The 15,222-nt window shown below is 37.0% G+C and overlaps 1 protein-coding gene across 2 annotated transcripts in view; it reads right to left on the bottom strand.

Annotated features, from left to right (window-relative positions):
• Nucleotides 1-15,222, bottom strand: part of LOC122796652 (pinopsin-like) — a 930,108-nt gene that overhangs the window by 678,543 nt on the left and 236,343 nt on the right. For both annotated transcript variants that reach the window (XM_044065298.1, XM_044065299.1), the window contains exon 2: nucleotides 8,261-8,589. In XM_044065298.1, the coding sequence (XP_043921233.1) occupies nucleotides 8,261-8,589 (329 nt within the window). The remainder of the gene's footprint in view (nucleotides 1-8,260; nucleotides 8,590-15,222) is intronic.

Here is a 15,222-nt window from a genome sequence, read left to right as displayed (position 1 = left end):
CAGGTTCATTAGACCTACCTTTAAAGGTCCTAATTACTGCACACCTATTCCAATGAGATTTTTAATGTCTAAGTTAATGATAGGTGCATAGGTCTATACTAAGCTAATGATCAATGGGGCCTTTATAAGCCTAGCCATACATTCTAAATGTGTCCCACAAGGGGGATATGTCAATCTATGTCTCCTGTGCATACTGTGTGGTGGGTGTAGTTTGTGTATTATTGACAAAATGACCATTATTTTGAGTGCTTGTGACATCCATCACTGCTGCCAGTATGTGAAGGGCACCACTGTCTGTCATCCCCATGCTGGGACAGTAATCAAGAAACCTGAATCCTCACCACTGACAATGGAGAGAGACGTGTACCTAGAATGCAAATGAATCAGTATTTCCAGATACAGACCTCCCTGCATCAGGTACAATTTCCCTTAAGAGCACACAGGGAGCACACTCGGCCCAGGGTCTGCATGTCTCTATATCCGTCTCCCTTCTAGATCCCCAATAAGGCTCCCCGCTGGTACAACTGTAGGGTTAGGTCCTCAGCCGAGTGTCCAAGCCAAGTCCTCCAGCACCATCTCTGTAACCCTAGTGCTTTATGTCCCTGCCCCAAGTAGCTGACATACACACTCTTTAAGACGTAAATTTCACACATGCCCACACACCTGGGAAAGGCAGGCACAGGCGAGGCCTTCTGGAATGGCCCATACAGTGTCGCCAATAAATACAAGTACTCTCAAAGGTTAAGTACTGTCTACAAGGATCAGCCACAATAAAAGTTTTAAATATATTTAATAATAAATAATAAAATTACATGTAAATACTGAATACATATTCACAGTAAACCACAGAGTTCAAATCACAGTAAATATTGAAAACAACATTGATGGAGAGACTCATACAAATAAAGAAAAACAATCTCTAAATTAAGCTACAATATATTCCTGACTAAATGTCAGAGAATTTACTGTTCTCTAATAACTTACTTGGGCAAGGCAAGATGAAATACATGAGCAGTCTTTCTAATCAGGCTCCCCAAACAGAATACCCTATATTCTGAGATATCTCTCTGTAATATCTAAAATATAATTTCCAAGAGGGCTGGTAGAATGACCTCATCTGGTCACCTGACTCTAGGATCTCACAGTATTCTCCTTTGAAGCTGAGACAGGAATTGAACAAAGTCAGTTGCAATACACATCCAAATGTTTATGGTAATGCCTGGAGGCCTCCCCTCTTCACTGAGCCTGGTCATACCATCTTTGTTCAAAAAAAGTGTCATCTTGAAAAAAAGTGTCATCATCAGATGCAAGTCTACTGAGGTGAATAAATTGCCCCTTAATCACCCTTTTCTTCGTATGCCTAGGGTGTAAGCTATCTCTGTGCAAATATTGGTTGACAAAAACATCTTTCCTATAAATCTTACTCACAAAAGTGTTACTGGACATATCAAAAGCCAAATGTATATCCAAAAAATTAATGGTCCTACCAAAACATCCCACAGAAAATTCCAAAAAGTCTGTGGTGTGATTTAAGTCCCTAACAAAGGACTCAAATTCACTCTTATCACCAGTCCACAGAAATATCAAATCATCAATAAATCTTTGATATAAAATAATGTGGGACCTTTGTGGATGTACACACAAATATCGCTCCTCCCACATGGCCATTACAAGGTTGGCAAAAGATGGGGCCACCCTTGAGGTCTGCTTGTAATATCTTTGGTTGGACTGAAAAAAATTATTGTCAAGAACTATACCCATAAGTCTGCAAACCGCCTTTATTTTACTGTGTGTAAAGTCAGTGTACCCATTAAGGTAATCTGTCAGATATTCTATACCAGCATCTTGGTTGATACATGTATACAGTGATTTAACGTCTAAAAACACAAAATAAAAATCATCATGGGTGAGGTTAATATTCTTCAAAATTTCCATAAGGTGCCAGGAGTCCCTAAGGTACGACTTCGCTTTTTGCACTATAGTGTTAAGTATATAATGCAGGCATAAAGGAAGGTTTTCTGTCTTGGTTCTGTTGGCTGAAATAATGAGCTTAAAGGGTGGATTTGTTTCTGATTTGTGTGCTTTGGGTATCCCAAAGAAATGTCCCATACTGTGTTGTTCCACTAACAAATATTCATGTGTCATGATCTAAACTACCCTGGCAAAACGTGACAAAAAGATTAGTGTTTGTTTTCAAAAAACTGTTAATTACATTCTTATCTACAACAGAATAAGCTGTACCAATTACCAACATGTCTTCAATGTTTTTAACATAATCTTCAGTACACAATCACCAGCATACCATCCCTTGTCAGCTCTCATTACTCTGTCTTTATTTTTACTTAAAATACACAGTGCCTGGTGTTCTTCCACAGTAAGGTTATGCGTGTGGGTGCCCTTTACAATATTTCTCATGTCCAGTTCACACGTCACCAAACACTTGCAAGGCATTGCACAAGGGGGGGGAGGTTGTATGTGCTGTTCTTTTTAAAATTTGTTACAAACATCTTGTCTAGATTTAAATCATGCAGTAGGTAACGAAGGTTCAATTTTCTCAGAAAAGTTTGAAATCAACTAACAGTCTGGTGATAGTAACAGAACTATTTGGTATGTAGGAAAAACCTTTTTTCAAGACTGAAATCACATCATTAGATAAAACATTGTTTGACAAATTCAAAATGCGAATTTCAAAGTCTGAAACTTTTAGTTTTTCTTTCTGTTGTTGTTTCTTCCCTTCGTTTTTGCCTTGCTTTGAACCTGGTTTGTTCACCTGGGGGTCTGTTTGTTGCCCCCTTGGTCCATCAAAAAAGGACCTGATCCATGGGAGTTTTTTGTAGACGAAATACTTTAGCAAATGTTGGATTATTATTGTCAGACCCCACTGGAACTTGCTGAACTGTGTTACTGTTGTTATTGTTATTAGGACATAGTCTTTTATTATCAGTGGTAATACTATTGTTGTTTCCACTTCCATTATCATTCACCTCACCCTGTGTGACGACATTGTCATAAGTTGCATTGGTATTGATAGTGTTTTCCTGAAAAGCCCGCAGACGTTGCAAAGGGTAGGCCTCTTTCTTAGCATAGGCCAAAAGATCCCTCTGCATTTTAGACTGCTTCCTTGTGACTATGGAGGCTCTGTGCCTATCAGCTTTGGCTCCAATCCTACTACATAAATCAGAAAGTACATTGAAACAACAATGTCCCTTAATTTTGTTGTCTAAATTTGCCACATTTTCTTTGACTGTGTCGATCTCTTTTAATTAATGTGTTACAAGCATACGCATCATGTTGACCCCTGTTTCATTGAATAAGTTGACTAACTCAATGTGATATGGGTCACCAAAGTTCACACAGTTACGCTTAATACATTCATTGAGATATAAAATCTCCAGTTCCATAGATATAAAGAGAACTGAGCTTCTCAAGCTGAAAAATGTCTTTCCTGCAACTGCCAACATCTTCATAATGACCTGTAACATTATTATTAACAGTACTTACATTTTCACCATTCACTTCGAAAATGAGGTCCAAAAAAGGATTGTTGACTTCCTTGAACACATAATCCAAAACTCTGCCGTCTAAGTGTACAATTTTGTTCCCACTCAGACCGCTGTTGCTGTTAGCAGGTGTCTTAGTGGCATCATTACCCTCATGCTTTTGCTTATTGTTGTTTGTAATTCCAAATGGTGGTCAAGACTGTGAAAATGAACCCAAACCAACTGGATACTGCTGCTGGGACTCCCACAATCTCGAAAAACCATCTTGAATGGCTCCAGTAACTGTCCTGGCAAGTTGTTTGGCGAATGCTGTAAACTGCTCAGGCGCCGAATGTACTGAGAGGTTTAACAAAGTGTCCTGTATACTCTCTTCTAAGGCCATCCCACTCTGGTACAAGTCAAAGCAAAAACTTATAAGGACACAACAAACTGGAAAATGAAATTTAAACCAAAAGCTGTAGATGGAATGAAGCAGCAAACATAATTCTTTAGTAGTTTCATTCAAATTTATTCTTCATGAACTTCTTCAGAAAAAAGTTAACCTCTCAAAACACACCTCTTATAAGTTACATCACACATCACGTGACTTTCATGATACTTTAAATTAAAGGTATAAAATCATACCATAAAAATAAAAAACTGTCTTGTTTAACAAACAGCTTAGAATGTCAAAGCTTCCTAAAAAATGTCTAAATATAAAAACATTGTCATATTTTTGTAATTTGAATATTTTAGTGCTAAAAAACACTTAATAGTAATACATTCGTTTAGACCAGGGGCTCTGTCTGCTACCAAACTGATCTGCCACAATGACTCCTTGCATTCTAAAATGCAATTGGTGTTCCCTATATAATCCACTTGTTGAACATAATCTATGACTGAAAAGGTGAACTTTTTAAAGTTCACACAGTGAATAGCATGCCTAGGTAAAGCATTGGTAAAGTCCTTTTTTCTTAATTAGCAAGTGGGTGCTCATATATTCTACACTTTAAACATCTGTTTTTTTCCTATGTAGTAACTAGGACAAGAGTCACATACTGCCACAAACTATATTTGTACTCTCACAGGTAAACAGTCTGTGGACCCAAATAGTCCTGGTCTGAACAAATGTATTAATATTAAATGTTTTATAGCACTAAAATAATATTCAAATTACAATAATATGACAATGTTTTTATATTTAGACATTTTTTATGAAGCTTTAACATTCTAAGCTGTTTGGAAAACAAGACAGTTTTTTATTTTTATCGTACAATTTTATACCTTTAATTTAAAGTATTATGAAAGTAATGTGATGTAACTTATAAAAGGTGTGTTTTGAGAGATTAACATTTTTGAAGAAGTTCATGAAGAATAAATTTGAACAAAAGTACTAAAGACTTGTGTTCACTCCTTCATTCCATCTACAGCTTTTGGTTTGAGTTTCAATTTTCTAAGATGAAATGTCATTTCTCATTCCATGGTAGTCCACAAAGTTTTTTCTGACAATGGTATCCAGTTTATCAGTTGATTCTTTCAGAGATTTGCGAAAGAGTGCGACTTTATTCATGTTACTAGTAATCCTGAATACCCACAGTCAAAAGGCCTTGCTGAACATGCAGTACAGAGTGCAAAGCAATTACTAGAGAGGTCAAAGCATTACAATACCAATAGCTTCTTAAATTTACTCAATCTCAGAAATATACCTCATCACAACCTACTTGGCTCGCCTGCTCAGAGACTTCTATCTAGGCAAACAAGAACAACCTTGCCTACCAGTTCTAGTTTGTTGGTGTTTAATGCTAAAAACAACAGAGCAATCAAAGCCCAACTTTTTAAGAAGCGCTCTTCTCAGAAGTCCAGTTATGATAAAATGAGCAGATTTCTTCACCTGTTAAAAGGAGAGACAGTGAAGAGGCTTTGATCAAATTGGTCAAGTGAGAGGTATATGTGCCCAGCAGAGATCCTACTTGGTGGAATCTGAGGATATAGAACACAGGAGAAATCGCAGACATCATCTTCCTGCATCAGAAATGATATTGCAGCTTTGGACCTTTGATAGATACTCTAGATCCCAGAGCAACCCTGACAATGTTCATACCAAAGAACATGTCTCAGTATCCATTCCCATTCCTGATGATGTCCCCAAAGTTGAACATTCCTTGAAGACAGTCCCCATTGCTATATCCAATTCTGACTTTTATATTACATGATCAGGTCATATTTCTAGACCTAGTGTAAAATACACAACAACCTGGACAGGATTGTTTTGTGTGTGTCTAATTTTGTGTGATTGCATGTCGAAGAATTAGTTCTCTGTAATTGCATATCAAAAGATTATTTCTGTAAATTGCATGTCATTGAATACTGTCATTTGGTATATGATTCATTTCTCAAAGAGAGAGGATATAGAACAGAGCGTATGTACTTTTAAGAAGCATTTCCAGATGTAAGTACGTTTATATAGTGAGCATGTGCAGGCAGCAGTGCCATTTTGAGAGAACATCCAGAGTGCTAACATGTGAGTGTGGTAGTCTGTTTATAAGTTTACTTAAGTTTAAGTTACAAAGCCTCATTCCTGATGTGTTTGTATGTAGTAAAGTTGCTTGAACTGAACCAAGAACTGCTTGTCTGTTTTATCCTGACCAGATGAGTGAGTGAGTGATCTGGACCTGTGTGCAGTTCATAGTCAAAACTGTAATACAGTCCCCCCATGTACAAAGCATCCCCAAGTCCACAAATGGCATTCTGTGACACATAATATAGTACACAGTACACACTAAAATCCATGTAAATCAGTTTGAAGCGGACAGTAAATACATGTAAAATCATATGTGAGGGTGTTTTTATTATCTAACTTTAGTAATAACCTCTCTTACACACAGTTGATTGCAGCAAGCTTACAGAATAGTGACATCAGGTAACTGACTCTGGTGACAAGTGTGTTACTGACACTGATAAAATGTTATACTCAGTGCATAATAGAACAGCATTGCCGATTCATCAAAATATTTTCCTGGGAATCATCTAACCCTCATGCAGCTTGTATATTTGGATGCTCCTTCAAGCATAGGCAGTGTTGCCCTAACAATGCACTCTAGTCTTTGTCTATAACCTAAAATGTTCCCATGAGTACAGGCAGCACTGCCCTAATGATGAACTCCAGTCTATGTACTCTATCACCTATAATGCTCCTCTGAGCATAGCAATACTACCCTAATGATGAACTCCAGTCCATGTGCTCTATCACCTATAATACTCCCATGAGCAAAGGCAGTACTGCCCTAATGATGAACTCCAATCTATCCACTCTATCATCTGTAATATTCCTCTGACCATGGGCAGTACTGCTGTAATGATGAACTCCACTGTGTGTGTTCTATCACCTAGGGTGGTCCCATGAGAGTAGGCAGTACTGCCCTAATAATCAACTCCAGTCTATGTGCTCTATCACCTATAATGCTCCTCTGAGCATAGCAATACTACCCTAATGATGAACTCCAGTCCATGTGCTCTATCACCTATAATACTCCCATGAGCAAAGGCAGTACTGCCCTAATGATGAACTCCAATCTATCCACTCTATCATCTGTAATATTCCTCTGACCATGGGCAGTACTGCTGTAATGATGAACTCCACTGTATGTGTTCTATCACCTAGGGTGGTCCCATGAGACTAGGCAGTACTGCCCTAATGACAAACTCCAGTCTGTGTGTACTATCAGCTGTAATGCTCCTGCAAGTATAGGCAGTACTGCCCTAATAATCAACTCCAGTCTATGTGCTCTATCACCTATGCAGCTCTTTGTGACTGCAGACAATGCTAACAATATCTGCAATCATGGGCAATGGCAATTCCTGAAAACTTACAGCCCATAGCCTATGACTGCACGTGTTCCATTAGTGTATATGTTATGTAGGAGGTTTAAGTCCTGTAACTGTTGTCATTGAAGGGAGTTTTGTGTTGTCACCATTTCGTGAGAGTATCTGGTGGTAATTTGTGCTTCACAGAGTTCTGCTTAGTTTCATAGGTATTTGCTAATCGTACATGCAGTCCAAGAGACCTTTATGGAGCCTATCCCAGATTCTCAATTGCCTCAAAGCATTGTCTGCTTAAGTGACTTGCTCAAGGTCACACACTAGACGAATGAAGGTAGGAAGATTCAAACCCTGTAGACTTGGCACATGAAAGCTCATTAATATGACAGAGCTTTAGTCTTCTGCATGAACTGCTATCCTCAACAGTAGCATTATTTCCAATGCGCACAAAAAAGTGTAGATTTTTATACCTCCCTCATTTTTGGTTAGTTTTGTTGCTCATCTATGTACCATTGAGCAGTACATTAGTTTAAAAAGACAAGCAGGTGATCATTTAATGAAAATAAGCCATAGCATGCAATTCTGCTCCATAAATGTAAGTCCGCAGGAACAGATAATTCTCATCTGATACTGCATTTATGAATTGTGGACTATGGAGGAGGGCTGTCATTTGCATACCTAATCTGTAGCTGGCCAATTCCACATACACATAGTTAGTCTGCAGTTAGGAGGCTTTTATGAATTATGTAAAGGGCTGTGTTTTCTCTTATAACAGATCTATACATTTACAGACTATGTTTATAATCATACCTCACATCGGTAAATAAAATCTTAGTATTTCAGTAAGTTGTAAAGCTAAAAGACAATTGCAAAGAACAAGTCAAAATTCACATTTTAAGATTAACACTGTAAAAGTCACTGAACTTTAAACTATTTCAAATAAAATAGTAAAATTAACATACCCCCATGATGGCTTTCACTATACTTCCATAGCAGTAAACCATTAATAAAAGAGGCAGTATGAGGCAGAAAATAAATAGACATACAATATAAGAAATACTGCTTGCAGACTTTGCTGTCCACTCAACTGAGCAAGTTGTTCCTGGACCTTCTGGGCCATAGTTGCTCCAACCAAAAAGTGGTGGTATTGTCCAGAGCAAAGAATAGAACCATGTTCCTCCTATGCATAGCCAAGCCTTTCTGTAGTTGGATAAATCCACTTTAGTAGAATTAATCACTGTGACATATCTCTCATACGACAGTACAGAAAGAGAAATCAATGATGCAATGCCTACAAAAAAGAAAATATGTGTAAGACACAATCTTTATATCCTGAGACAGGTATTGCTTACTTCATATTTATCCAACATTTACTGCTTTTCACATTACCAGCATAGCCTAAAATGTTTATAGACAAGTGTTAAAACTGCATTACTAAGGTATACAAATGTTTCAACATTTATTTAATTCATTCACCATTTCTTTCAAACTTTAGAATACCTGCCTAAATACTTCATCCTTAAATTTTTAGGGTCTATGTATTAGTTTCCCCTCAAGTGTTTGGCAGTGCTCTGTACATACTTGGACACTGAGTGACATTTTTCCTGTAAAAGGCTTTAGTACTGAATATATTGAGGTCAAATCCAGGCATGTCTAAATGTCAGTTACTTGTGCTTTCTCCTGTCAACCTGGTGAACTTGGGCATCCTGAGGCAATGTAGCAACTGCCTCATGTACACAGACAACACTTTCCTCTTACCTCCCAACACTATGACTTGTGAGAGATGCACATATATAGCCAAACTGGAAGCCAAGCACTCTCCAGCCAAGACTGGATTAGCCAGTCAAGAGGAGAAGGTTAACACCTGCACCACACCACATTCATCACATAGCCCTACAGGAATTGCACCACCATAACCCTCACATAGTAACACAAAACACATACCAACTTTCGCAGAGGCCCTCAAAAATCTGCCCAAACAAAAAACCTCCGAGGCAGAAATGCAAACCACCACCACATCCCAGCACAAACCATGAGACACACAGCTCACAAACAGTGTGCCACTCAACCAAAGCCCATAAGGCAAAACAATTTACCCAATACACTAGTCATAGGTGACTCAATAGTAAGGCACACTGATGTCCCACTGACTAGGTTGAATAAGGAGAAAGTTATGCTCAGCTGTCTTTCGGGTGCCAGGATCCACCACATAACGCACGCACTTAGGTCACTCCACAACAGGTACAAATATGACTCTGTCATTGTCCATGTTGGTGTGAATAACCTGAGATGTACCTCCCTGAACTACATGAAGAGAGACATAGAGGAGCTCTCTGATCTTGTAGCCCAGGCAGGTATGATCCTAGCTTTGAGTAGTATCCTACCTTCAACCCAGAATTATACTACAGTACAAGCAGAAAATGACTAACTTCAACAATTGTCTAAGTTTCTGGTGTCATTCTAAGGGGATCCAGTATCTGTCTGCCTGGGATGACATGATCGACAGACCTCGATACTTCATCAGAGATGGCCTGCACATGTCACCCCAGGGATTCTGGATACTGGCCAAGGCTCTTGCCATGCCTATAATGCCTTTTTTAGGCAATGTCCTGATGGCAAAATTACCACCATAACAGCTACAAGCAAACAAAATCTGAGGGTTATGCTACTCAACACGAAGTCTAAATCTGAAAATGCACTCGCTCAAATCACTCCTTAAAATGGAGAACATCGATATCTGTGCAGTGACCGAGACCTGGCTCAAGGCTCCGGAGAGCACCCCAGCACGACCAAGCTATAAATTCATACTACACCTTTCGGCCCCTAAACCTGGACAGAAGCTCCAAAGGTGGTGGTGTCTCCATATTCATAAAGGATATGCACACCTCCAGATTAGTAGCATAACACACTGGAGATACTTCAGGTACAACTAACAGTGGGTAAGACAGCGATTCAGGTTGTAGCCTACTATAGATCCCCAGCCATGTACCAAGACTCTCATTCTACATTCCTGAACATCCTGGAAACTATTAAGGTCCAACCCAACACTCTCATACTGGGTGACTTCAACTACCCCTCCATCAATTAGCTAGACATTCAGCCATTTGCAGTGTGTTTAAAAAGTTCACATTTTCTGTTATGGATAATGAGTCAAACACTGTATTTAATGGAAATATAAAATCTTTGCTAGAATGTAAAGAGTCTTTCTGGCAATTTTTTCTAGGGGCAGATAATGCCCCTGGTTTAAATGAAGTGATAAATCTAAAATGTTTTTTAGAAAATAGGTAGTGTAAATACATATTATCATTCACAATATTTTTTTATCAGATCTTTGTTATATTATACATATACATACACTTATATATATACATTTTTTTAGATAAAATATGTTTTTATTTTTATATCCAAACATTTAAACCATGTATAACTTTTTTATTCATTTATGTGATTATTTTGATTTTGAAATGGTTCAAAGAATACTCAGTATATGTCTTTAAATTATTAATTTAATTAATCAATTTATTATGTAAATATCTTGATTGACAAATGTATTTATTAGAGTTGTAAGGATGTGCAAGTTGTTTCTGAAGAAGTTCACTCTGTATTAAATGTGAATGAAAGCGCTAACACAACTTGTTGGTGTCTCATATTTGGCTGCTATTTGGGCTGGAAGCGTTTGGTTGTGTTTTTTACTTTGTTTGGCTCTACAGTATTTTTGCGTTTGTGTTTCCTTCGTTTCCTGGTCGAATTTAAGCCTTGAATATGTCACAAGACACCTTATTGGAGTTATCCACTCATCCGGTGCCTGAAGGTTTCATCCAGTTTCAGGAACAACTTTCGGATGTTATTGTTTCTGCAATTAAAAGGGGATTTGACAGTACTGCTAAAGCAAGCATGCCGCTTACTATCGATCGCAACCTATGCGGCAACCGGAACACTTTGGCCAGCACACAGGATGACGGAAATGGAGGTGAATCGAATGGAGTCCCTTTCGTAGGTCCAGATAGTGTGGTGGATTATTTAGCTAGAGAAACGGAGAATCCGTTCTCGACTGTTAAAGCAATTGCAGACAAAGAAGCAGTAAGTACTGTTACTGACACTGAATTTAACAATCAAAAGAATTGTAGGGCTTGCATTTACGAGCTTGAAAAACTTGTGTTACGTTATGTAACTTTAGACATTGAAATATCTTATCTATCGGAATGTGTAAAAAGGAAATGTGTCCCTCAAGAACTTCGTTTCAACAAGTTTCCGAACTCAGTCAATTATGACGATACTCTTTTCACCGAACTTTCGGATTTATTCAATGACTTTGGTGTGGAAATGTTGACTATTTTGATTAAGCACTATAAAATTCAAATTGAAACAGTTAAAAACAAGCTTTCTGAACTAGATGAAAAAGTCAAGAATTTTTCTTGTTTTTCTTTGCTCTCTGGTTTGTACGCTGGCATTACGGCAAGAGCAGATAGACATAAAGCAACCATTGTCAGCAGAAAACAAAAGAAATTAACTCGTGATGTTACTGCATATACTAACCAAACAGCATATGTTTTAGATGTTAAGTCCTTTAATAATAACAAGGGGTCTTTCAACACTAACAAGAATAAAACACCAGGTGACAAAATTGTCAAAAGAAATGTACATAAGAATGATACTAACATTAATAATGGATGTATACAAATGGATGTTACTGATTCTTTAGCAGTTGAAATGGACACTGATGCTAATATCACAGACATTTTGGAAGTGATAGATCAGGACACTAGTGTAGCCTCTGCTAATGATAACAATAGCAACAACAACAGGAATACTGACACTAACCAAGGTGAGGGTACTTCCCATGGTGGACCTTTTTTAATGGACAAGCAGGGAAACAAAAGGGGCCCCACTTGGTCCAAGGTTGCACAGAACAGACCAAAGGGGAGGTTGAGAAACAAAAAGAGATGGTAAACTGCAACTTTAGTGATGAGTTTGAAATACAAATACACAACTTGTCCAATTTTCCTTTTTCTGAAGATACATACAAATTATTGAAGAAAGGGTTTTCCTACATTCCTTCTAATAACATCAATAAGGCTAGAACTATCATAGATTTTAGACTCACCCTTAGGAAGCTTAATTTGAGATACATTTTGAAGGACTTAGATTGTACTGACGTACATCAAGGCCCTAAAAAGGCCAGTACATACAATCCTCCACTCATTAATACCTTGCAAGTATTTCAAAATCTTAGTGAGGAAGCTATAAGGAAAATAAATCCTGTTTATCACCATCACAATCTAAGTGAGTCTGAATCTTTGGCCTTAGAAGAGCTTAGAACTAATAAAGATGTTAGAGTTATGAAGGCAGACAAAGGGGGTAAAATCGTCATTATGGACAATACCCATTACATCAGTTCTATGGAGAACCTGCTGAAAGATGGTAACACATATCAGGTAGTTGATAGTATACATATTCGAAACAGTTTTTCTAAATTAGATATAAGTCTATTTGATATTTTCAGTCAGGGAGAAATTGATTATAATACCTACAACTTTTTACAAATAGAGTTTCCAAAAATGGGAAACATGTTTGGTATACCAAAACTTCAAAAAGATTTACTAAATCCCCCATTCAGGCCTATAATATCAGCAGCCAAATATAAAACTGAGAATATCTCAATTTGGCTGGATTATATTCTAAATCCAGTTGTACAAGCTTCCAAGTATTATTTAAAGGATTCATGGCATCTATTAGAAAAGCTGAAGGAATTAAAATTGCCAGTTTCCAAATTGTTTATGGCCACTTTAGATGTACAGTCATTGTACACATGTATAGACAACATCACCGGTATTGAATATTTAAGAGAATATCTTGTCAAAAATACTGATTTTAATGGGACAAAAATCAATACCATCTGTATGCTTATGGAATTAATTTTAGATAATAATTTTTTTACATTTAATAACATTTTCTATCAACAAATTGCTGGTGTAGCAATGGGTGCACGTGTAGCTCCAGCATACGCTAACCTAGTGATGTCTCAGTGGGAGACCAGGTTTATAGACAACTGTGCATTCTTTAAGAAAATTGCCTTTTACACCCGTTACATTGACGATTTGTTTTTTCTATGGCATGGAACATTTGAAGAATTTGAACATTTTGTTTCTTTCTTAAATAACAGTACCTGTTTTTTGAAATTCACTATTGGAGCATTTGGTAATAATATTTCTTTTTTGGATTTATCTCTAACTTATGATTATAACACACAGACTTTTTCAAGTAAAATATATAGGAAATCAACTTTCACGAATCAATATTTACATCAAAGCAGTTTACATCCTTATCATATGAAAAAAGGAGTAATAAAAGGTCAATATATTAGGTTGAGTAGATTAACCTCTGACACTGAAGTTTTTCAAAATGAGATGTTAGTTTTGAGAAATTTCTTTATAAATAGGGGATATGGTGAGTCGTGGCTATTGTCTATTGAAAGAGAAGTTTCACAACTTCGAAACACCACAATAGGACCTATTTTAAACTCAGGACTAGTTCTGAGTAGACCCAACAATTCTGACAATGCAGAACACACGAATGAAAAAGAGTTTGTGAACGCTTTCATTTTACCTATATGTAATGAAATGTGGATTATCAAAGACATAATTTTAGATAATTGGAAAATAATATTAGGTAATCACGAATTGACAAATGCTGTAGGTAGAAAGCCTCATTTTACTTTCAAGAGGGTTGTTAATTTAAAAACCATTTTGGAAGCCAAATATAGGTATGCCTTTGACAAAAAAAGAAATATAAAAACTAAAGGAACTTATTCATGTCACACATGTAAACAGTGTAGACACATCAGTAATTCTTCATCAATACATTTTCCACATTTATCTTACACACATTGGTCTAAAGCATTCTTCACATGCCAAAGTTCGATGGTAGTCTATGTTGCCCAGTGTCAGACATGTCCTAGCTATTATGTGGGTATGACAACCAGAGAACTTAAGGTCAGAATTCGTGAGCATCTGCTAGCCATCAAAAAGAAAGATGTTAATAATGCATTAGCTAGACATTCAGCCATTTGCAGTGTGTTTAAAAAGTTCACATTTTCTGTTATGGATAATGTGTCAAACACTGTATTTAATGGAAATATAAAATCTTTGCTAGAATGTAAAGAGTCTTTCTGGCAATTTTTTCTAGGGGCAGATAATGCCCCTGGTTTAAATGAAGTGATAAATCTAAAATGTTTTTTAGAAAATAGGTAGTGTAAATACATATTATCATTCACAATATTTTTTTATCAGATCTTTGTTTGTTATATTATACATATACACACACTTATATATATACATTTTTTTAGATAAAATATGTTTTTATTTTTATATCCAAACATTTAAACCATGTATAACTTTTTTATTCATTTATGTGATTATTTTGATTTTGAAATGGTTCAAAGAATACTCAGTATATGTCTTTAAATTATTAATTTAATTAATCAATTTATTATGTAAATATCTTGATTGACAAATGTATTTATTAGAGTTGTAAGGATGTGCAAGTTGTTTCTGAAGAAGTTCACTCTATATTGGCCAACAGGTTCAATGCCAACTTTACCCCTCTAAAGGACCAATCACAATACTGGAAGAATCCCAGGCACCCAGCATTACTGCAGCACAGGTTAAAGCTGCATTGTCCAAGGCCAAGAATACAGCTTCCATGGGACCTGACAATATCCCTGGCTGTGTTCTACATGAACTAGAAAGTGAACTGGCACCACACCTGCGTGCCATGTTCAATCACAGCCTCACCTCAGGCTTTGTCCCTACAGAATGGCACACTGCTACAGTCATCCTGCTCCGTAAAGGGGGAGTGACTACAGACCCTGGGAATTATCACCGCATTAGCCTGATGAGTCTGATATGTAAGGCTATGGAGTGCA

The sequence above is a fragment of the Protopterus annectens genome, chromosome 3.part0, assembly GCF_019279795.1.
Source record: "Protopterus annectens isolate FY-2018-M chromosome 3.part0, PAN1.0, whole genome shotgun sequence".
Classification (NCBI taxonomy): domain Eukaryota; kingdom Metazoa; phylum Chordata; order Ceratodontiformes; family Protopteridae; genus Protopterus; species Protopterus annectens.
The sequence above is the reverse complement of the archived record's forward strand: the minus strand, read 5'-3'. Positions and strand labels throughout refer to the sequence as shown.